This window comes from Myodes glareolus, chromosome 5 (assembly GCF_982192425.1).
Source record: "Myodes glareolus chromosome 5, mMyoGla1.1, whole genome shotgun sequence".
Taxonomy (NCBI): Eukaryota; Metazoa; Chordata; class Mammalia; order Rodentia; family Cricetidae; genus Myodes; species Myodes glareolus.
Window position 1 is genome coordinate 85487744 of NC_142030.1, and position 25652 is coordinate 85513395.

General features: G+C 40.6%; 1 protein-coding gene across 2 annotated transcripts in view; it reads left to right on the top strand.

The window, feature by feature from the left end:
• Nek7 (NIMA related kinase 7) overlaps positions 1-25652 on the top strand; it is a 128335-nt gene that overhangs the window by 80338 nt on the left and 22345 nt on the right. For both annotated transcript variants that reach the window (XM_085688164.2, XM_085688165.2), the window contains exons 4-7: positions 1727-1789; positions 3327-3437; positions 18202-18310; positions 19195-19302. In XM_085688164.2, coding sequence (XP_085544290.1) covers positions 1727-1789; positions 3327-3437; positions 18202-18310; positions 19195-19302 — 391 coding nt within the window. The remainder of the gene's footprint in view (positions 1-1726; positions 1790-3326; positions 3438-18201; positions 18311-19194; positions 19303-25652) is intronic.

Sequence of the window (25652 nt, forward strand, 5' to 3'; positions counted from 1 at the left end):
ACTGTTCTGTTATATTGGTTTTGTTTAAATATGAGAAAATTAGAGCCCTGTGCAGCTTTAAATATTCAGAAGGATATCTATTAAAAGTTGCCTCTTAATATAAACTGGAATTATGTGCCTTTATCAGAAAGTCATATCTATGAGTCAGATGTCTTTAATTCTGGCTGGTAGAAGCTTCTATTTTTTTTTCTACTTTTAATATTATCCCTTCCCCACATAGGGGTTCCCTTTATAGGTTTCCAACATTGCACTTTACACAGACATTATTCATAGATAATTACTTGGTAATGAGTGTTAGACTTTAGACCAGGCCAGGCCAGTGTGAGAAGTCACTGGCTGTGGAGCTAGAGAAAGACCCAGGCTTCCAGTCTCCCTGTGTGACTGTAATCCTGTCACTGCAAGCTCCATGCCTCCATCCTTGTCTCATCCTGCAGCCAGCTATTCCTAGGTAAGGTTGTAGTAAAAAGGGCAACACCTACTGGGAGGTGTCAGGATTCTTTCCCAAGTTAAAAAGATTTGCATATGGGTGATGGTGGCACACGTCTTTAGTCCAAGCACTTGGGAGACAGAGGCAGGTAGAACTCTGTGAATTCTAGACCAGCCTGGTCTCCAGAGCGAATTCTAGGACAGCCAAGGCTACACAGAAAGACCCTGCCTTAAAACTCAAAAATCAAAACAAAATGAAAACTTTTTTTTTTTGATTGCCATCACTACTTCAAGATACACACGAACCTGGACTTAAATCAAGTTGTTGACTAAAAATATCATTAATTTAAAAAATGTTAAACAAATAAGGTTTAATCCACTTGTAGTTAATAGCTAAGATTTGAAAAACATTTTTTATATACCAGGGACCTTAAATTTCTTATTTTCAAAGATACAGGAACATCCTTTTGATTATTTGTTTGTGTTTTTCTTCCCCCTTTCCTTTATTACAACTTCCCAAGGAGCCTTTTAAAACTTTCATTTCCTAATATCTTTTCATGAAAATTTAATACCAAAGACATAGTGTACCCAATCGTATATTTTTGTGTACCTGTACTTGATATATAAAATAATGAAATTTGCCACTCATGCCTTCAAAGGCTGTCATCATCCCTTTGCTATACTGTCTCTGTCATGAATACAGGTCAAACCCGTTAGAAACCATCTGTAAGCCAGAGTGATGGTTTGGAACTAGGCTGATAGTGGGCTAACGGCAAATGCCTCCTGCCTCACAGAGGAGCTATGTTGCCCCTGTAGCAGCCTCTGATGCTGTGAAGAATCCTTTTCTTCACCTAGAGGATGGGGATGCTATTATCTTTGCAGTGGTCACTTGAGGATCGGATGGAATGGTTCGTGACATACACTCAATATGTGTTAACTGTTTAATGCACATTGATCGTGATTGCATTATCCTATTGATCATCACCTCCATCGTGGTCATTTGAACTGCAGATGTGAATGCCAGTATATAACCAGCTGTTTGCGTTTGGAGGAAAGGCATCTAAGGTTTTGGTTGTTGTTTTACATTACCATAAGATAAAGTTCTTATGGACCTTCACAGTAAATAACTGCAAATAAAAGTTTTATCTCTGTGTGTATTCATATATAGTATGTATGTGTGTATGTATATGTGTGTGTGTATATATATATATATAGACAGAGTTTGCGTTATTATGAATTTATATGTTAGTCTAAAGTATAGGTCACTATTTTATTAAATGATTTTAAACTTTATTTTTAGATATTTGATTTAATGGATGCCAAAGCTCGTGCTGATTGTATCAAAGAAATAGATCTCCTTAAGGTAAGTAATGACCTGTGGTCTGTTTATTACAGTTCTTAGCGTGTTGATAAAATGACTTTTCAAAATGTCATATTTCACAGTAGAACAATCTTTATGGCTTGCTTGATGACACACTGGCTTTAAATAACACTGCACAAATTAAGAGTATGTATGTTTTGGAGACTATAATTTTGATTTATAATAAAATAATTAAATCAAAATATTAGGTAGAGTCCACTTTTTCAAAGCAGAAAAGGTCCGTGGTCATAAACACTGGACAAGTGTGTTTTTGTAGAACATTCTATGTAAGCCTATCCTACTGGTTAAGTACTATAAGTGCATAGTGGTGTCACGTCACGGTGTGTCTTGCACATACATGAGGCTGGACGGACCCAGCCGCTTCACGTTTATAAACACTTTGAAAAGCCTCAGTTCTATGGACTTAGGCAAAGTGAACAGAGAGTGTGCCAGGAATCAACATTCAGTTCCCCGTCCACCCGAGATGACGAGGTTCCAGGACCCGGAACAGTGTTTCGTTGTTGGTGCTCTTTTGCTGAATGGCCTTTGCTGTATTTTTTAGCTGTTTTCAGTCAGGTGTGATGGCCCGTACTTGTGATCCCAGCACCTGGGAGGCCAAGACAGGCAGAACCTGAGCTCCAGGCCGGCCTGGGCTAGGAAGCAAGAGCTTCTCGTTAAAGAAAAGGAAAAGCGTGGGATTTTGTGCATCTGCGCTTGTTCTTAACATGTCAGTTTTAACCAAAGTATTTCAAAACTACTTTTCTACTCTTCACATTTGAAATGACTGCTTTACATGCGCGCGCGTGCACACACACACACACACACACACACACACACACACTTTTTAAAAATAGGAATAGTATCGCTGTGAACAGCACAGAGTAAAAACTTGAATATAAAGAATTTTTTGAGAATTTTTCTTTGAGAAATTATGTCTCGTGTTAAACTTGTTTAAAGTTTGAACAGAAAAGTTGTTAATGTGGGTGAATTGCTGTGTATATTTTTACAAGGGGAGATCTCTTTCTTAGGGATGATCTCAGACAACTCACATAGACAGGTTCCAGGTGCTTTTATTTCTTGCTGCAGAAACAGTATTTAGTTACTCTGTAGTCAGTGTTCATTGTGGTATTGAGCAGTAGAGCTGTCTAGGAACGGCTCTGATTTTAAAAGAAGAAGCACAAAGAGACACTTTTACAGCTGAATGTCCTTGTATGACAGTTCTCATTTTGAAGGATATAATTTTGAACAATTAATGATTCAGTTCTAGATTTCATTTACTGCATTTATTATATGCCTACTAGTCATAGTAGTACTTAAAGTCTTGAGTACATCATTTATTATATCTAATAAAATATTAAAATAAGTTTATTCATATCTAGTTTAACTTTGAATAATTATGTGTTTTAAAATTGACTATAATAAAAATATGCTGTCAAGATATTTGCAATTTGAGAATGAATTGCCGTAGCTAAATTAAAATTATTGAAAACTATACTACAGTTTAAAATAAAACTTTTTGATTTCTGCTGTTTTTCCTTAGCAACTCAATCATCCAAATGTAATTAAATATTATGCATCATTCATCGAAGATAATGAGCTGAACATAGTTTTGGAATTAGCAGATGCTGGTGACCTCTCCAGAATGATAAAAGTAAGTTTGTTCGTTTGTTCTTGTTTTTCTGTTCTGACAAAGTTGTCTGTGGAGTGTATACCGAGGTAGCTACTTTCAAGACCTCGCTGTAACAGTTGGCGTGTGGCGGGTGGGAAGGATGGAAGTGGTGATGAAGTTGACTTACTTTGCGAACTTCACCTTAATTACCTTACATTTCTAAATGCACCTGAATCACTTGGAAATAGCAACTTGTTTTCTGAAGTTGGAGTGTTTCAGCTTGTGACTCAGGAGCAGACTATGCTTGATCCTTTGTTTTCGGGCCTAAGGGAAAGGGGGAAGAAAGAAATCCCACGTTAGAGAAATAGCTTAATCATTAAAGTGCATGCCACCCAAGGATGAGCAGCTGAGAGCCTATCTCCAGAACTCATGTAAAAGGCCAGGTGCGGTATTAGGTGCCTGTTATGGGAACTCTCAGCAGCGGAGACAGAGGGGTCCCTGGAACTCCCTGGCCTGCCAGTAGAGCTGGGTTGGTGAGCTCTAGGTTCAGTGAGAGACCTTGTCTCAAAATAGAAGATAGGGAATGTGTAGTGAGTAGCTGTGGGCAGACCTGCTTTTCATCCCGCCCAGTTCCCCCGCACAGCTAGCTTAGCCCCAGAAATAACAACACGCAAATTGTATTCATTTAAACACTGCCTGGCCCATTATCTCTACAGAGTTAGTTACTGGCTAACTCTCACATCTTGATTAACCCATTTCTAATAATCTGTGTCGCACCACGAGGTGGTGACTTACCGGAAAAGATTCAGCATGTCTGACCTGGTGGCTGGCTTCATGGCATCTGCCCCATTGCCCTCTTCCCAGCATTCTGTTCTGTTTACTCCACCTACCTAATTTTCTGTCCTTTCAAAGGGCCAAGGCAGTCTCTTTATTGACCAATGAAAATAACACAATAGACAGATAACCCTCCTCCATCAGGAATGGTTGAGGAAGACATTAGCCTCCAACTTTTACAAGTACATACATACCCCTGCTCACGTAGCTACATGTAAACACACAATCCATGTGTTTGTGCATACACACACACAAAGACACACACACACAGACACAAACACACACATAAAGTAAAGAAATCTAAGAGCAGCTTAAAAGCTGAGCTGAGAGGCCTCCTCAGAGAAGAATTTGGATGTCAGTCTGCCTGAAAAGCTGTTTCGCGTTCTTTCTTAAAAGCGTATTAATTGGGTTGATGTTGAGTTTCTGAGTAAGGTAAGAAACTGCTTATGCTTGTACATGTTAGTCCTCTGCACCAACTTTCTCAAAAATATAATTCACAAGGACATTGCAGTGATTAAATCCTTTTATATTCACCCAGATCTTAAAATTGTGTTTCACATTCAGCTTCAGTCCCATGATAGACTATAGTCTCACAGACATATTTCTCTATAAGATGTTGCTTGCCTCCCGCTACCATACCCTGGGGGATAGGGGAAAAATGGTGCCGAGTCAATGGCACAGACTCTGGGAGGCACAATTTCTGGGAGTCAGGGAAGTGACAGAGCAGACTCATTTATTGAGGACTTTAGGTAAACTTTTATACCCCTTCCCAGGACCCAGGGGTCAGTGTCACCTGGAACCTGTGTTATCTCTCTTTTATTGGCTCCAGCCATCTGATGTCAAGGTGTCCTCAGTCTCTGGCACTGAGCCGGCTCCCAGTTGGCTCAAGGGAAGTTACCAATGAGCATACTTGACTGGCCCCAGGGGGTTTTCTCCCAGGGCAGTCACAGCCAGTTTTAGCTGGCTGTTGGCCTCCTCTTACAACAAGACAGGCTGCATGCATAGCCTATATTTAAATGGCAGTGCCAGCTAAGCCTCTATTATTGTGGAAGACAAATTGGACAGTGTGAGAACAAATCAAACCAACCAAAGAAGAAAAACAAAGGTGTTTTGGTTACTTAGATCCTTCTAAAGTCAAGGAACCACCCACTGTTGCCTCCACTTTGGTTGAGACTTAAGGCTTGAAGGGGAGTAACAGCATTGCAGAGGTAAAGGGACTTAGAAGTTAGGGATGCCCTGGGGAAAAGCCTTTAGCATAACCTGGCTGTAGGTGGACTTGAAGTTCTGGTTTCCTGGCAGGTTTCCACAGTGATTTCAAGTTCTGTTTCGGGGGTGGGGAGTATTGTCAGCTTGTGCACTGAGTCTTTAGATTAGTAGAATCTGGTAAATCGCTAATAATCTGTTGCTGGTTATTGAAAAGAGAGTGCCAGACATGCTCCTTTAATCCGCACCGGGATCCTGGGAAGTAAATGCAGCACTTTAAAAGCATAAGCAAGTCCCATTGCTAGCACATAGCAGGGCTAGGACTTCTGAAATTACGTCTGTTTAGTACACTAATGCACATGTCTTCCTTTGATAGCCCTTAAAGATTCCTGTGTGGCAGGATTCCTTTGATTATCATGTGCAAGCACTTGACCATCCACTCAAAAGAATGGTGTCATGACTTCCATCTCATTTCTAGATTTTCTGATCAAGGTGTCCAGTAGTTAAGGACTCTTCTCCTGAGCGGGGCTTCTGGATAGACCACGGTAACTTGTGTCACTCAGATTCTGTAAGTTGAGGACACTTGGCTAGTGTTTTCTAGTTACAGCCCTCACTGTGTAAGCTGAAGGAAGAAGGGCTGGGGAGTAGACGAGTGATAGAGTACTTGCCTAGCCCATTCAATTCCCAGCACAGCAAGGGGGAAAAAGAGTAATGTTATTACTTTGGGGGAGCTGCCTAAGCACGGCATTTAAAGTGAATCGCTTCCAACCAGTTATCTGATGTTCTGGTTCAGGGACTTCCCACCAGTTATTTAAGCTGCCACCTGCCAAAGTATTTCTTTGCAAGTTAAGGAGTAATAAAACTTTATAGTGATAGCTTTAAAAAGAAATTAGGATGTCTTCTATGCCCACTTCTAGTGGACCACCTAGCCTTCCAATAGCTTGAACATGCAAAAGAAAGCTGTCTTTACAAATGACTACAACTTACATAAAACTATTTGAACTTTTAGGTGTGAGGTTTCTTTCCTTTTTTCTGTAATCACTGACCTGGTGATGCTGTGGTAAAGAGTAAGTTTTCTCTCGAAGGTGGATCCAGAACACCAGAAGTCTATGTGGAATGAGTAGAACTCCTATAGACAGATGCAGCCATCCTTGCTGTACACCTGAGGCTTCTGACTAAAGTGTGCAGATGTGTATGACGTAGTGAACTTTTTACAGGGGGTATTTTTTTAGAGGTATCACTTTTTTCCTCATAAATTGTGAGCATGGCAATTTAATGTACTTCAGTAAATCCTAGACTTTCTGTCCTCCTCTCTCATGTATGTTAGCATGTAAGCTTTTGGATGATAACTTGCTTTCTGGTGGGTTCTGGCACTGTTTGTGCAGTCTAGGTATAAGACCTTCTGAGGGTTTCAGGTCCTTTAGATCTCAGATCTAAAAGCATGAGAGTCATATTGTCAAACCTGCAGATTTCAGCAAAACAGCTGTGACTGTTAAGTTGAAATCGCTAAAGGTCACTTCCCGGTGGATCACTTTGGATCCCAGGTATATTTGTGTATGTGTTTTTTTCAGTATGCTGTTTCAGACTTGACCAAATCTCCGTGATGCGTTCAGAGGAATAATGTAATAGATTTGAATGATCTGCCTCAAAGGTCTCTTCTGGTTCCTTCTGAGTAGAATTTTATTATGACTTATGTTACACATACAGTTATATTTGTTCCCCTCTATATGGTTTAAGCTTTGTGCTTATCCACTGTCTTAAATACAAAAGGCCTGCTTGTCTTGAATTTGTTTTCTCTAGTTAACATTTTCCAGAGGTAACCTCCAACTTTATGTGAACAAAATCTCCCCCACTTTGTTCTGTATCTGGACATAGATTCAGTATTAATTAAATCACTGCTTGGCCCATTAGCTCTAACTTCTAATAGGCTAACTCTTACATTTTAATTTAACCCATCTCCACTAATCTGTGTATTGCCACGAGGCTGTAGCTTACCGGGTAAAGTTCCAGCGTCTATCTCTGGTGGGGCTACATGGCTTCTCCTTGACTCTGCCTTCTTTCTCCCAGCATTTAGTTTAGTTTTTCCCACCTACCTATGTTCTGCCCTGCCCTGCTATAGGCTCAAAACAGTTTTCTTATTAACCACTGGCGTTCACAGCATACAGAGGAAATTCCACATCAATTACAGAAGATAGTATTCATAGAAAATTAGTAACTTCTGCTGCAGTAATGTGTATAAAGAAGATAGGGGCTTCATCAGGACATTTGGGAGGAGAATGGAAACTTTTGATGGCGGTAAAAGGCTTTGAGGCAATGGGTGCTAGATGACCTTGACTTACTTTCTCTTAAGTGATTGAGTCACAGCTGCCATACTTAAATTAGTTTATAATACCTGTGTCTTAATGTTATTATGAGGGCCAACTCACACCCCCCCCACCCACACACACTACATATGTGTTATCTGTTTACTTATTTTTAGACCTTTACAAATAAATGAACACACATTGTCTGGGCAATCTGAATTTTTGATTCAATAAGTGCTCAAGTTTTTTTATTCCCTTTAGGCCTCTGAGTGGTACTCTACCTAACCCACCCCTTCGATCATCCAGTTTAGCCTCTCATTTCCGAGGGACTAGACTGTCTGTGTGGGAGGGTTGCACCTTTACTTTCCCATCGGTCTGCCCTGGTGACTTGTGTGTGGCATTGTGCTTTCCTGTTCTCTTCCGTTGACATACTGTTATGCAGGATGGATTGCTGTACCTCCCTCCACCTGGGTCTCTACCCTCTCATTGCTTTCTCAGTTCAACCCTTGTCTTTCCTGGTTGTTTAGCTGTAACCTGCCTCTCCTGGGTTTTATCTATTATCCTTTAAATATCTTTGTTTCATTGTTCTTTTATGTGACTACATATATACACACATACAGACATATGCACATGTTCTTTATTAATTCACTCATTCGAGAAATTTATGTTGTGGTGGGGAAGGCAAAGAAAGAAAATGATAAGCAAGTGTGTGGTTTGCCAGATGCTGGTTAATATAGTTCTAAAAAGCAAAAGCGGAGTTAGGAGGAAGGGTAAGCCATCCCCTGAGAAAACCTGAGAGGGTCGTAGTGATCAGGTCTTACCAGCACCGCCTCTGCCTGCTTTGCCATTCAGCCACTGTCGAAGCTCCATGAAAGGCTTCTGTGGTGACCTCTGTCAGAAATTCCAGTGGCCTCCAGTCCTCTTTCTTCTTGATTGGTCGGCAGCATTTGAATCTCCTCTTCAGTTGTTTCTTAGAATACTCCAGTTGGCTCACCAAGTATCAAAGTGATGTTGTTTATTGCTAACCTCTTCTTAGGGAATTGTCTTACTCTTGACTATTAAAGGTAAGGTCTCATGTAGTCCAGGCTGACCCCAAACTCACTATGTGGCAGTCTGGTCTTGAACTACTAATCTCTCTGGTTCCTCCCTAGTGCCGGGTTTGTAGCTGTGAGTTTCATGCCCCGCCATTTTACTCCTGCAGTTTTAAAACCAAACCCAGTCTTTTGTTTGTCTTTTGACCCATTATGGTTGATGGTATCTATGCCTCTGAATTCAGTTATTCTCTGTCTGGGGCCTGTAAGCAAACTCACGATCTTATAGACTGCCCCTGTGTTTCTAAGTGGAGGCTCAGTGAGTGCGTGCTGGAGATCAGAGCTCCTCTCTGATACTTTGCGCTCTCTCTCTCTCTCTCTCTCTCTCTCTCTCTCTCTCTCTCTCTCTCTCTGACATATTTCAATTTCTTGCAAAGTTCTGGTCATTTTTTAAATTCTATACATTTTTCAGATTTCTCCTTTGTTTAGTTCCCTTGCTCCCTTTCCTTCTGGAGTTTGAAATTAACCATCACTCTTCAGAGTGAGAGCCCTTCAATTCACTTACCAGGATCCATTCTACACGTCTGTAATTTTTCTTCAGTTTTGGGGTGTCATGGAAGAATAAGAAAGCCCCCTGCTTGCAGTCAGATCCTTCGAGGATTTCTTAATGGTGGTAAACACTGGATTGTGTGGCAGCCTGTGTTCCCAGGAAAGACTCTCAGCCCATGTGTCCACCTTCCATGTCCCTGGAAGAGTGCTTGGCCCGGGGTGGTCATTTAAACGTCTCCTGCAGAATCCAGCTCCTGCTTTTCCCATAGTCTCTGCGGAAGTCAGTTCCTCAACTGTTGTCTTAGTGTTTCATCCTCTTCTGTCATGTATGCGGTTCCGTGTGCAAAGAGCACCCCTCTTCATTCCTGGTCAACTTTCTATCTGTATATCCTTGAGCCCTTCATGCAGATACCAGTTCCTCAAGCCTTTCCCTTTGATATGTTTAACACATATGTATAAATGTATTTGGAGATATGCATTTATTCCTCTGGAAACCAGTCTTCCCCCAGCATTTAGTAATGCAATTCCATAGGGACTTTGCATGCATCATTATTTTATTGATATTTTCATTTGCCCGTGACTTATTGTTTCCTTGAACACTGTGTCCTCTCAGCGAGGCTGTCCGCTGTTAGGGAGGTGCCTGGAGCTCCACATCCTATATAGCCAGTGGTACTATTAGCTTGGCTCCACTATCCTGTTCCCAGGGCCAGTACGCGACATGGGTGGCAGTTTGCTCCTACTTTATACCTTGGTCTCTTCTGACTTTTTAGTGAGTGACGTACTGGTGTGACAGAAGAGGCTTCTGCTGCAGCACTTGCACAAAGGGGCATGGGTGGAGGCTCCTAAAATTCCGCAGTTGTTTTCTAAACTCCCAGTTTTATAGGCACTATGAAAGGATAATGGCACAGGGTCTTCTTTCAGGCAAGACCATGACAGTGGCTCAACCTTAACACTTCACAAAGGACAGCAGCGAAGGCTTGCATTGTGTTTGGAGTGTCGTAAAATCACCATGCAGTACCACAGTGTTTCACTCTCTCCCAAGTCTTCAGCCTAATTGGGTTAGAAACGGATGTATAGCTCCTGGTCTTTATTCCAGAGATGAACCTCTGGATAGCATCGCATCAAAGATTCTCGCAAGTAAATAATTAATTGGTTTAGAGCAGACTGACAAATATAATTAAGCAATTTATAGTTGAAATATTCAGTCTTTCTCTAATTAGTGACAAAGGAATTACCTGAGGCTGTGGTCAGATGAAATACTTCCCAGTTGAGTTTGAGGATAAAAGGAAGTCTGGGTTTTTTTTTTTTCATCATAGATTTATTCATTAGCTGTGATCACAACTCTAAAAGAAAATGGTCTTAGGAAAGATTTGAGTTCAGTTAAGCATTGCTGTTGGTATATATTTTAGGTTTTGGACAGAATGGAACTCTTGTGTACTCCATCGTGTGATGAGCCCTGCGTGCTTATTTCACTGTTGAAATGATAGGAAATATGTCCATTCAGACTCAAATGTAAAGGAATGAAACTAATTAAATATCTGAACAAGAGTTTTGTTTATGCTTGTCAATGGTATCATTACAATACTTTTTAAATTTTTATAACCGCTTTTGCAAAATATACTTCGTTCATTGAACTGATGTAAGTATAAATAAAAATTTATAGTGTATGTTTGAAAGTCAACTCAATAGAAAAAAGTAAATATATATTTATATTTTTTAAAACCTGTGTTTTGTTGCCCTTTTAGTACAAAATAATCGTATGTAATTAATTCTCTTTAGGGGACCCTTAGAAGTCTAGTTGTCTTACCACAACACTATGTCCAAGGATGAGAAAAATATTATTTTCAAAAAATATTTTCAGGAAAGTTTACAATACATATAATTCAAATGAATATTTATATATTTAGACTGGAGGTTGTCATTATTCCAACCAATTAATTAAGGCCCTTTTCTTATTTCTAATGCATTTAGTCACAGCTTGTCATTTCCTCTGTACTGTTTCTGTCTGTGGGCCTTCCCTCTGCATGTGTGTGTCTCGCATGCTCCCTGACTATCAGAGAATTTAAATCCTTGTAGCCATATGACTAAAGTCACTAGTGCCACCATGCAGCCATCCTCAGTTGCATGGGCCCCTGCTTTCCTCTGTCACATGGTCCTTTCACAGACTAGGCCAGGAGAGTCTTTCTGGTTGAGTCTCTCTCTCTGACTTTTTTGAAGGGCTCACCTGATTATGTGAAGCCAGTTCAGAATAATATTCCTTTGGGTTAACTCAAAGTCAGCTGGCTGGGAAGCTTAACTATATCTGTACAAAGTAATCTGTCACATAATAATAATGATGATGATGATGATGGTAATCTGGAAGCAATATTTTGTTTCTTTCTTTTCTTTGTTTATTTAATTTTTTTAAAATACTAGTTTTATTTATTATTTGAGGATTGTATACACATACACAGTATAATTTTAGCTAGTCTACCTCCTATTCCATCCTTTCAGCTCTCCCCATCATACCCACCAAACTATATTCCTAATTCACCTCCTCTTTTATTATTATTTGTATTCAAACCCCTAGTTGCAATTAGTGTTGACTTTGTGCAGGTGAGTGTGGGCTGTTCATTGCAACACGGACAACCTATCAGCGACCACAGCATCTCACTAACTAACCCAAGCTCACTTTGAACTTTCTAGCCTGCCCCCACTTCCTCAATCCTGGGATTACAGGTACCACCACACCCAGCTTAGAAATAAATGTCAAGGGGAAAAGATTATATACAGGGCATTGGGAAATTTCAGGAGTGAGATAAATCTTATAATTCACCTTATCACAAAATGATAAATTAACTAGACCATCAGCCATGTTTTATGGTAATTGTTATCTTCACAGAATAAAAGTTAGAAAATGCATTTACTCGCTTTGTTAAGTTACTGTTTTACACTAATTCACGTTTTTGTTTTACTTATCTAAATGTAAAGGTTGTACTGGAAGTGTCTTTTATACTCTTGACCTTTGCGTACCTAAAACAATGAGGTCCTCCCAGTAGCATCTCTCTCTGACAGGGCTGATTTACTGTGCATACCAGGATATCCACATTTCCCATTTCAGCCTGTTGCTGCAGTTGCAGCGCCTATCAGACATCCAGCCCTTGCCAGTGATGCCAAATGCAGTCTTGCAATAGTTGTAAACACCTGTGCATATATATATCTTAGAAATTAGCTTAGTGTATATAGTATGCCATGCGGTGTTTTTACAGAGCAGGGTAACCTGTGAAATATTCCGTGTATTTTCTTTTAATTGTCTAGTTTGCTAGCAAAATAGTGCAGAACTTAAGAATTTCCTGACGCTGAAAATGATACGCGATCAAAACTGTTACGTAGTCTGTGGCATAACTCGAAGGTTACGTGTAAATTCTTCACTGTGTGTTTTTGGGAAAATGAGCAGGTGCTTTTCCAAGTCCATAGTTCCTAACGTTGGAAGGCACAATGGCAGTGGCCCAGAGGCACTTGGGCAATCTACCTAGCACATTCTTGCAGGAACTCTGGGAAGAGATGGGCTCTTCGGTGTTAAGCTCCTCGCTTACCATCTTGTGGCTCTGGTGTGTTTTCTTTATTTATATAAAAATTAAAGCCACATCTTATCTCACTCTTGTCTAGTCTAATATAACAGAGCCAAATATGTATATTTTGGGATGTCCATGTCTTTCTGAAGATTAGGGTTTTTTTCTTTTTCCTTTTTTTTTTTTTAAAAAAAAAGAATTATAATTTATCTAGAGATAGGTTTTCTGTGACTTATTCTGGTCCCAAACTTGCTTTGTGACTGGAGAATGTTCTTGAATTCCTGCTCCTCCTGGCTGTACATCCCAACTGCTAGCATCCCAGGCGTGTGCCACCAGGCCTGAGTTCTGCTTTTTGCAGGTCTGACTTTACGCAGAGCACTCTGTGTATAAAGTGAAACTTTGGTACAGCATGGAAGCGTGCTTTAGCTGCTGTCGGGCTCTTCTCATCAGAGTTCCTCACTGCAATGTAGGAGTCCATCCCTTGTGTTATTATGGTTTTAAATGCTTTACTGATTTTTCTTTTTTAAAAATATCCTGAAAATTTTCCTGATGCTGATACACCTGTGTTTAGAAGACAACCTGTAGGTGAAAGAACATCGTGACCTGGTTGGAAAATATTCTGTCAAAGGAAGTAAAGTGAGATGCCAGCAGGGTGTGTTCAGTGAATGCCTGGTGGCCAGGCCCGTTATGCTGTGCATCTTCGAAATCCATCTGAAGTCCCCGAGCCTCTTCTTGACCATCAAGAGGTGTAATACTTGGTGCAATACTGAAATTAGTGTAGTACTGAAATGCCAGTTGATAGGTAGTTTACCCACGGCATTCTCCCACATCTGTGTATAGCAAGTAGTTGTATATCTGAGTCTGCAGTTTCTCATTACGTGTTCAGAAGGAACATTTCCTTAAAACAATATATATATATGTACATATATATATATATATACATATATTCATACAATCAAAATTGCACAGAACAGGCCAGTTACACATTTAAAAGCAATTTGTCTTTTCCGTAGCCAGTCTCTGCCTTCAATTCTTCGCAACAATAACCAACCACAAAATGTCATTTTATAAAAAGAAATGCATTGTAATTACAAAGGTGTTTGGAGATATAACATCCCTGCTGATGGTAAATATTTGACCTAATTACAAGGTCCTTGTAGAGGAATCTACCTGCCATCGCCTCACATGAGAGCATGTGTATAGTAAGTGAATCTTGTTAGGATCTCTGGCCCCGTTTGTTGCTTTATTACTAACAGAAATTTGAGAGGTATGACAGACCTGTAAACTTACTGTTTTTAAGTGTGAAAATGTGCCAAATGGATTGTAACTTATGTGTTACTTGCTACTGAAATTGTTGACCCACAGACAGTATTTAGAGGTGGCAGGGACTTTGTTGATCATGTCCAAATTCAGTTTAATGCATCAAGGAAAGAGACCAACATTATCGAGTGGCTTGCTTAAGGTCACATGATTAATTGTTGTCAAACCTCATAGTCACTTTTGTTGTCAAACAGGTGTGTATTGTTAGAGGCCCATTTAAATATTTGACAGTAGTTCCAAGTAGGAAATGCTTCTTTATATTTAACATAAATCACTTCCTGCTGTTGATTTTACTATTTAACCAGAATAATACATTCCTAAAGTTGCTTTATGTAGATTCCAGTCAGCAGCTACATAATTGTGGGGCCCATTATCAAAAATAAAAAGACTTTTTGAGGTGACAATCAAGTGGCTGATTTCTGACCAAAACAGCCTCACGCCCACGACACTACCGCTGAGAATCCCAGATGTTTCCCTAGGAAAATTTTCTTAGTAAAGATTAGGATATGTAACTACCGGCTTAAATATTTTTATATGTCGTGGATATTAATGCCTGTTACAAGTCAGGATAATTTTTTCTCTGTCAGTGAATGTATGCTGAGGAATTTCACTGAAGCTTTTCCAGAAATTTCTTAAGGATCCTAGAGATGCACCCTGAGAAATGAACAGTGTACTTGGGGCTCCAGTGTCTAGCGTGCAGGAGCCAAGGTTGCTCTGAGTTCAAAGAATAGTACAACTACTCAGGGCCTACTTTGTTCGTGGATCTGGTGTTAAGCATTCAATTTGTAGGATACTTTACAATTAAAAACAGAGGTGTCTACTAAGGTATATTTTCTTAGAATTCAAATGGAGGCAGCTTGTATTGCTTGTCTTTCATAGCGATAAAAATCACTTCGGTGGCAATGTCGATGTGCTGTGGCAGGTAAATTGAGGTGTGAGTAAACTTTTCTATACTCAAACTATAACGTGATATCATGTTTGTGTTTAAATTCATAACTTGCATCTAGTATTTTTGTTGAATTACAATCCAGTGTGTATATGAGTGCTGTTGATCGTGGTAGAATATAGATGCAGTATTTCAAGGCAAGCCTTCTTTATAAAAATACTAAACCCAAACGAAAGTTATGTCCAAGTGATCCATTAAACCTACAGGGCAACTTTTGTTCACAGACTTTATTTTGGGTTTAAAGTCATTTTATAGCATAGTGTGAACATGGTAAAAATGGCACAAACATAACCTTTCATGTAAATATTTTCATTGATATTAATCTTTAGAAACTTCCCTCGTGTTCATTGTTGTCTATGCACACTTAATTTTAAGTCTTCTATGTTTGCATTAGATGCTTTATAATATGAAATAAAGTGTTATTACAGGGATGGCCAGCTTTAGAAAGCAGGGGCTCTGGAAGTGATGCCATCCTGCTAGAGAACTCCCCTTTGAAAGAGGAATGTGCATTTGAGTACCTTCCAGTGTGAAAAGTCAGTCCCCGGTTCCCTGCTTTGCTCCTCCCCCTCTTTTAGGAGGCAGACAACAGTGCCACCATGAGAACAGACAGGTCTTCAACATTCTAGCTGTTGGCTTCCTCAACTCACAAAAGCCCTGCATTTAAAGAATATTTGACAAGCCCAAGCCTTTAAGTAGACATTTCAGAATTGAGCAATACCTGTAGTATAATCAGACTTTATATTCTGATAGTCAAATTCAGGTTATTCTGTAGTTGTGAGATACCTGAGCCTTGCCAGGTCATTGTGTACGGGTCACGTGAGATGAACTTCAGCTCATTTGTTAGAAGGAACAGTGTCAGAGAAGAATATAAAAACAGGGAAACAGGTCTTCTCAACCTGTGCGCATGTTTCCGAACGTGCATTTTGTGGCCAGTGTTTTCCAGTGCCTTTTATATTTTGTCTTTTTATTATGAGACTAAAAATAAACACACACACACCAACAACAACAACAACTAAAAAAAGAGGTTATGAATTTGAAAGAAACCAAGGGGCATGGGGAGTACATGGGAGGGTTTGGAGAGAGGAAAGGGAATGCGGAAATGATGTAATTCTGTTATAATCTCAATTTTAATTATTTAAAATAATAATCTGGTAATTTGATTACAGTTGAAATGTATTCAGACTCTGTTAAAACATTAAGTTTTTTTTAACATGTTCTGATGCCTACATGTTACAGTATATTTATTTTTGAATGAAAAGAGACCCAGTACCCATCTTTCTGTTGGCATCAAACAGTCCTCTGATATGTTAATGTGGCATTGGGGGAGCACAGGCACAGGCTTTATTTGGATGCATTCCAAGTCTCAAGGAAAATTATGTGTGAGGAACTGAATTTTCAGCATTGTCCCCTTCCAGCGAAAACTGATATTGACACAGTCTGCCAGAAAAGAAACCCTGCATATTGGAGCACAATATGAGCATCTCTCAACGTTTACCAGGAAAGACTGTGACGCATCTTTACTATTTCCTGGTCATTTAGAATATAAGGGTACTGATTCAGTTGCTAATGAAATTGCAGAATAGTTGATTTTCAAATGTGTTATTTGGGAAAGAGTAACATTTTTTTTAAAGACTTTTATCTGCTATAGCAAAAGGGCACAGCGGGGGCAGGCATCATTTGTTGCTTTTGGAGAAGGGCACCAGGGGTTTTCTTGTAGCTTTGCCTTTTCATCCAGACTGCACCTGGCCACAGGTGTAAAAACCATAAGGGCTAGGATTTTTTCTTCACTTCTTCAAATGTAGTTCCTTTGTATTCAATATCAAAAATTAATTGGTCAAACTTTTCCGAATGTGGTTTTCAAATACAGTAAAGGACAGGTTTAAACTCTGACTTGTTAGTAAGTACACAAACTTCACACAGATAAAATTGTCTGAAAGCTTTGTGAAAAAAGCCATTGAAAGCCACTGTTTCTACATGTGAGTAATTTATAAAAATCATCCAATAAGCAACCCACTGCACTCCTGTTATGAAAAAATGTTGTTTATATACAGACTATCCAGTGGGGCTGAGAGCTTGGTTCTTGGTGTGCTGCAATACTAGTCTCTGACAGGTTTAATAGAGGAAAATGGACAGAGCTCTGTAGCCATGGCTTGTGGTTGTTCTAGCAATTTCTCTGCCAGTCTATGGCCCACTGTCTCCTACACTGCCTGCTGGTAGTCACTGCTGTTTGTTTCAGCTCTCCTCTAAAAATCTGACTCTCCGGAGTGTTTTCCTTCATTCAAGGGACAGGTTTAGCTTTTAATGTGCAGTGGATTTACTCATGGAAACATTGTAGAGAAATACCTTCACTTAATTTTTAATAAATTACAGTATTTCAGGTTGCCAGTATAGCTCCGTATTTAAGGATTCTGGAGTAAAGACATCTGCCTGAAGCAGAACTGTCCTTTGTTTTCCCAATTTTTCTTGTGATTTCAAAGACAAAGTCTTATGTGCCAGGCAGGCTTCAAACTCTGTCTGGCTGAGGGTGACCTTGCACTTCTGCTCTCAGGCACCCACCTCCCAAGTGCTGGGTTTGCACTTTTCCTCCCCCTGCTTCTGCCTCACAAGTGCTGGGATTATAGGCGTGCAACAGCATGCTTACTTTTGTGTCACTGGGCATGGGACCTGGGGCTTCTTGCACGCTAAACACATACTTTAGCAGCTGAGCTGCATACCCAATAGGAATTGTCTTTTAATGAGTCTCATTGCATTAATATTTCTTCATTTCTCAATACTGTAGCTTTTCTTGAACTTTGAGATAAATCATTTTATATAGGTGTATTTTTTTAAGTAGTTGGATATGACAGAGATGTAGTGTTCCATGGCTTTTGCTACCATAAGTAGGAAAAAATGTAAACCATTATGTCAAATGAAATTCCTGGAGTCATTTCTTATAGGAAGTCATGCTTTTTCAAAATTAGTAATGGGGAGATAAAAGTTGATATTTTTCAGACTTACCGATTTGGAATGCTGGAATTCATAAGAAATCTGAATTCTCATAGTCATTATTCTTTTAATATTTTTAAACAGCATTTTAAGAAACAAAAGAGGCTAATCCCTGAAAGAACCGTATGGAAATACTTCGTTCAGCTCTGCAGCGCACTGGAGCACATGCATTCTCGAAGAGTCATGCATAGAGGTAAGAAGCACACTAGGAAACGGTGGCATTGTTTTAAATAATGTAAGCCATCAGGCAGTTCAAAATAGCCTCCGTTTAATCCGCTGCAGTACCCTTCTTTGGATACTTTATGTCCAAATTATAGTTTATTAAGATTACAAGTCTATAAGTAAAGTCCTACTTGGTTATAAATAAGAATGAAAATTATGGTTTTGCTTGGCTTCTCTGAATATCTTGCTTGTCCTATCGGTAAAGCAAGTTAAGCTGCGGAAAAGCAGTTGGATGTGTACGAGGAAGAGGGTTTGCTTCTCCTTTAGATGAAAAGTGTACTCTGGCTACACAGATTGCTTTAGTCTCCAGCCTTACTCCTTACGTATTCTTCATTGTCATTCCTGTTGTTGGGCAGGGACAGTCACTAAGTGACTGATGCACTGGTTTTGGAGTACAAAAAATTGGGAAGCAATTTATTTCAGGAATTATGATTTCTAAAACTGTCTAATTTTAAATACAGCACGCACAATGCTGCTAAGCTACGGTGTTATAACTGATATGAATATATGAATTAATCTTCAGTAGCATGTTATTTACACTTGTTGTAAGTGGGGCATGCATTTATTTTGCGTATTAAATTTTGATAAATATTCTTTGGAAATGGAAGACAAAAGTATTTGACATGGATATTAGCAGTCTTCATCGAGGTGTATCGAGGATTCTCGTAGGACTGGGAAATTTGAAATATATGAAAAGCATTCAAAGTAGAGTGAGTATTTCACAGTTCAGACTTTCATATTTAATATACATTTTGATTTCTCCTAATTATAAATATCTATTCTCCAAGTATAAAATTTCCTTCCAAATGCTCAGAGTTACATCATCTTTCACCCGATGCCTTCATTTCTTCACAGATATAAAACCAGCTAATGTGTTCATTACAGCCACTGGGGTGGTAAAGCTCGGAGATCTTGGACTGGGTCGGTTCTTCAGTTCCAAAACCACGGCTGCACATTCTTTAGGTAAGAGACACAATACCATTTCAACTAGTTACTGTGTGTGTGTGTGTGTGTGTTGGTCGTGGTTCAAAACAGGGGTGCCAGCTATGCAGCATTGATTGCATTCGTTATAAAACTGCTCTAGAAACCAGCCGCTCCTGACAGGTGCCCACGGTTCCCTGTTACCTTGTACACGGTGTTTCCATACTCTTGTTTATTTGACCTCATGCAGGCCCCGAGGTTTTTGTTGTTTGTAGTGTTTTTTTTTTTTAAAGTAATACTGATAAGCCTGACTTTTCCTGTTGCCATGGAGAGCGCCTTGTATCTTATTTGTAATGATTGCGAGATAACTTAATGAAGAATCTCTAGTTTGGAAGAAGACTTCACTGAACATTTTTAAATGCCAGAGGTAATAATAATTCATATATATTTATTTATCCAAAGGACGTGCGACTGTGATAACTAGGAAAGAAAACCTAAAGATGACCCCTAACAAATAAGAAGGAAAAAAAATTCTCCCTTTAGCGTAAAAGAAATCCCCCTCAGTGGTCATATTAGAGTTAACATTACCTTGATGTCCTTTGTACCTAAAATAGAATTGGTGTAACTGAAACCTTGTATTAGCAATGCCAAGAAAATTGTTTGGAAATTCCTGGAAGAAATGCTCTTGAAATGAAGTTTTAAGCAGGGCGTCTCAAGGGGCCTTAGGCCCCAGTTTTCTCCCTGTGTGTGTAAGACACGGAAAATGGAGAATTCTGAAAGAAGAACTGAAGCAAAAGTCAATTAGCTTTAATTTAATTGTGTCTGTCTTTGCTCTCATGATTTCCTTGGAAGCCACTAATTCCTTCACAGCAATATTTAGATGTGAAATGAGGAGCTTTTAAATGGGCCAGCGAGGAACAATGAGTTAAACTCAATAACCAGTTAAACAAGCATCCAGATAACCACTGGTTAGAGACTTTTAAAGGCTTTTATTTCTGACTTTTCCCCCAAGATTCTGTGTGCCTTTGAATCCATCGTCTAGCATTTATTAACAGTTTGTGGCACACACAGAGTTTGGCTTGGTGTAAAGTGTGGTGGAATTGCTGACATGTTCCCCCAATTTCACCCTTATTAGTTATGGGGAGCATAAGATTCCACACCAGTCTGTAACATTTCCCCCTTTGCTTCACACTTAGGTCACAGAACTTTATTACCTTTTCTAGGCATCAAAGAATTGGTATGAAATTTTATAATAAATCAATAAATTTGCTTAATCCTTTGATAAAGTTTCATTTGAGAAGTTTCAGTTCTTGCAGTCAATGTGGTAGACGATGTCTAGGAAGAAGCCTTATCAACAGTAAAGACACTACCACTCTGTACTGCTCACCTGATTGGCATGTCATAACAATACCCTGCCATTAATTCACTTGAAGCACTAGTTTATAGCTGCATGTATACACACACATGTTGCACATGCCTGTGCACACGTGCATTGTTTAATGCTATCTTGCAGCCATTCTTGAGTAGGCTATAGTTATCCATCCAGCCTTACCGACCTCGTACATCTAACTTGACATCCAATTTTGAACATTTTGAAATGGACTCAGCCTGTAGCTTACTGCTTTTTGCAAAGGTCCCACATAGGAGTGACAGGCATATGTGCATCTCCAGACTGGGGTGATGTGTCAGTCTAGTGTTTGATATGGAGAATAATGTGAATTTCAGTAGATTTAAGAATTCAGTAAGGATTTGTCAGATCGTCTCAAATCAGTTATGTCCATACACTCTGCTGCCATCATTACTGACGCTGAAACACTTCTCAAACTGTAGCCAGCGAGGAGGAAAAACAAGGCTCTTTGGTGGTAAATCCATAATGAATGAATTTCTTCAGTAATTTTGTTTTTAATTCTGAGAAAAAAAATGCTCTTTTAAACTCTTTCATTCTTGCTGGCCTTTCGTGCACAATGAAGATCCTGATGGCATGGATGTTTCCTAAACGAAGTGCACTGAGTAATGTGTTCAAGTTTGCTCTGTAGCTTGCCAATGCTTGTTGGACCAAATGAAAATGTCTCTGCTAACAATGTATATCTATAGTGTAGCAGGAGTAGAGATGCTGACACACTTTGTGTTGTTGTCAAGTTGGTCCCAGGTTTTTTACTTCTAGAGAATTATTACTCTGCTATTTCACATATTTATAGAAGCAGATTTGTTTTTGCCTCTAATAGTTGAGGATGGAAAGTAATTGAAAACATGGCCACCCATACAAATTTATTTTTCTTATAAGAATATAGTAGAACAACCTTATTTATTGTATATTGTTGCAGTTTCTGGTTTTACTGATAGCAAAGTCTGGGACATGGTTCCTGCTTACACTAGACCTAAATTATACTGAAATAGTAAATAAGATATTTAATGCAGTTCATAATGACAAATCAACAGCAACAACGAAAGGGCGGCCCTAGGATGTAATTAGTTGGCAGAGTGCTTGTCCAGTGTATACTCTGAATTCTGTCCCCAGCACCACATAAACTGTGTATGGTACATGCTTGTAGTCCTAGTGAAGGCAGGAGGACCAGACATTAAGTTCTAACTTCCCACACTTATTATCAACTCTCCTTTCTTCCTTACTAAGCGCACCTCACCACCCCTCCTTTGTTCTGAGTGTGAGAAATAGCGTATCATCTTAGCCAGTCCTAGATTTGTGTGGTCACAGCCCTGAAGCACCTCTGTCGCAGCCCTTTGCTCACTCTTCTGGGCTCATGTTCTAGATTTACAGCTCAAGGGTCCAGAACCAAGGCTACAGCAGCCCTCAGGTTACAAGGGGTGACCACATGGATGGGACCAGTTGTGTAGCTTGGGCACCTGGAACCAAAGTTGCCGGGTGTCGTGTGCTTGCTCACTGGGCTCAGGGACTGCCAGAAACACCTTGGTTTCATTACTGGTCTGATTTTTAATTGACTTTTGGTTGTACTTTCAGAAAATGTTTAATGTTGCCCAAGTTTCCTTGGTCCCGACATTTGATCATGTGACCCCTTATAGAGCTGCAACCCTATATGAGAGAACTGGACAAGTCTTGGTCTTTAGGTCTCCTATCCAAAGCACAGACAGCAACAAGATAATTTGGTGTGCTGAGAAGAAGGTGGGGGAGATTTAACAAGTGTGCAGTGGGGTGAGCCTGTCAGGGGTGGTAACCTGGCCGTCTAAGGATCAGGAACAGGCTCCTGTAAGAGAAGCGGGGCAGGGACTTCTCAGACCCACAAGCAGCTACAAGATGAGCTCCAGGTTCCCTGGGCAGGGTAAAGGAGAGGTCGAGGCAGGTTTAGGAAGCATTCATATTGTATTCCTACTGAACTGCCCAGGCACAGCCGTGAGTGTCCTTCATCTGCTTCAGGTCAAGCATGTCTGCAGTTGTGTACTCAGCTGACTCCGGTTCGTCCCTCTGTCAGCAATGCTCCCCTTTCCCTTCCTGAGGATCTGTGGACTAAGAAGGCTGTTGTCCGCTTCTGTGGGCTGCAATGTGGACTGTTCCCTGGGTTCTGTCTCCTTTCACCTCCCCTCTGCTTCATACGTGAATTTAGGATTTCCATTTTGTGCTTTGCTATGGATATGGATAGGGCTGTGTATCTAGGGAGACTGGATATAGGATATTATACTTTCCCTGTGAAGTTTACCTTGTTTTCTTTTATATCGTCAACTTTACGGATATAACAGACGTTGGGAAACCTGTTACTTATCACATCTTTAAAATTTTATGGTAAAGACACAGCTCTCTCTTGATCCAGCTTTCTGATCGACTAGGTCAATGGTTTCCAGATTTCATAAGGGCAACCCCCAACAAAATTGTGACCCCATGGGACCATAATCATGTATGCTGAAGCAGAGGTTGCGTGGAGCCACGTTTTCTATTACGAAGAGCAGGGTGTTTCAGTCTTGCTCCATTTTATTTCCGTTAAAACGTTGCTGAGTGCAAACTGTTGAGCTCATGAGTTACGTGGCCTGTGATTCAAAAACCATGAGTCCAGATCTGCAGGGCTGTCACATCAGTTCTGGTTTTCCCTCTCAGAGACAGTCTGACAGAGTCTGCTCAGTTCAGTTGGTCAAACCTAAGTTAGCCCAGCATGGTGCTAGTGCTGCCGCCACTGGGCACCAACACACACGGGGCTTCTCTCCAGCCTGCCAGTCATTTAACTTACGGCTGCATCTCTCCTGGTGCTGAGGAAAGTGCAGAGGGGTGGCTCTTTGCTTCTTAGTTTGGAATTATTCTCAGAGATTTAGTTTCCCACTATAACAGTACTTAGTGGCATTTTTCTGGCTTTCTGTCCTATCTGGAATTTCCTAATCTGCTGTTCATTGCCTGTGAGGCGGCTAGGAAACATAGCCTGCCCTCTCTTGTCCTGGAGTACTTTTGCTGCTTCCAGACTTAGGGAGAATTAAAGCAAATCCAGCATCTGGGGCTGTGGGCCATGTGAACTCATGGCTGTTTTCTCCACTATCAAATTCAGCTGTAGAGACCTGAGGAATGGGTGCTAAAGGAATGAGACACATAGACTGGTTTTGCATAACAGGCTGAGTTGAATGAAATGTGTTAGCATGGGTGAGATTATGTTGAAGAATGAAATATATTTTTGCATCAGAGCATTTTGTGTCTCTTGTCACCCAGAGTCCTTTGCAGCCTGCACTTAGCCTTCAGTGTACTGCCCACCCTCCTCACGGTAACAGGATTTCAGGCAGCCTCTGTCCTATATTGTCTTCAGTTGAACATTTGGTTTTGATTGCATAAGGGAGAGAGAGCATGAAGATCTCTCGCTGACTCCTAACTAAAGCCTCCTGCTTGACTATGATACCAAACCCTTCCACTCACATCTCGTCATCCGGGACAAGCGTCTTATCTTAACAGACTGGGCAAGCCGCTCTCTGTGTTCAGGAAGGGAGAGCCCAGGAATAATGCACAGAGATGAAGCAAAAATGCTTCATCTGGTCTACTGGTACCATATATATTTATGTGGCATGGCTAAAGCCACCCCAAACAACCGATAATGAATTCGTTTAATGGAAATAGTGCAAATGAAACATGTGGCTATAAGGAATTTTTAGTTCATCTGTAGTGTTCCTGGAGGCGGTGGTACACCGTCTATTTCTGGTCTCCTCAAGTTCCTGGCGCAGAATTCAGTTTTTTGGTGCTGCTAACACTGTGGCTCCTGTTTGCTAACCACCTGTTGGCCCAAGGCCACTCTTATGGTCTAGTAAGTGCTTCCATTTCTTGGCCATGGCATGAGCCTCCCTCATACTCGGGTCTTCTGCTCTCTTGTGGTGTCTCTTGTGATCATCTAGGATGATCTGTGTTCTAACAGGTGTCACCGTACTTGTAGAGTCCCCTTTGGCAGGTTTCATAATACAAACAAGTGTAGCACAGAGTAGGAAGATCACAGGGCCAGCCTGTTGCCCATCACACCATTGTGTAAACCAGGGTGGGGGTGGGGGTGAATGGTAGAGTGGTTTAATTTCGTTTTCACAATAAAACGGTTTCCTTTTTGTTGGGGGTGGAGGTTATGGTATTTTAAATTATTCCCAAAGGTTTCTTCTGGCTGAAGTGGCTTCTCACTTCTCTCGCAGACATGCTTCTCAGTGGCTTCCCTTGCATGGCCTGGGATGTAGGCAAGGAGAATAGAGCAACAGGAGGAAAGCTTGCTTAGGAAAATTAATCCGAGATACAAATACCACCACACAGCATGCTCCTGTTCACACAGTTGAGGTGGTACGGACTTACCGACGCCAAACCCTGAGCTCCTGTCTGCTGCCGTGACGGCACCGATGGGAAGAGGTGCACTGGCGTGTGGATGCGGCTGTGCATGCTTTCAGAAGGTCCCCCTGAAAAGAGAAGGTGGGGAGGATTTTTCTGTGTGCACATGTGTGAAGTTAGTTGTTGCATGTGTTTGTTCTATAACCTAAAATGAAACAGATTTCTATATCTAACTAGAAGGTACCAACATTGGTGTCTGGAGTAGACAAATACTTGAAACCCCTGGGGAGAAATTGTGCTGCCGCCGTATCATAGGACAGCCTGAACTCCTGTTTATCTTTCAAATGGAGACAAACATCTCTCTGGTCCTGTGATGTTGTCAGTAGAGTAAACGCATGCCCACCGTCCAGGCCAGATACCAGAATTTCACACTGGAATCTCTTGAGTGTACGATGCGTGTTTCCCACACTGTTTCCAAGTGTGATGCATCCTCTACTTCCAGCTCAGAAAATGAGTGTTTCTGAAGCAGGCGGTGAGACAGCTTCCTGTCTGGTGCCAGGTGCCACCTGCGGTCATGCACTTGTTTTCTCCACACCTTTCCTGGCTGCTCTCCACGAGTCCATCTTTGCTGCGCTCCTCGCATTGTTCAGGG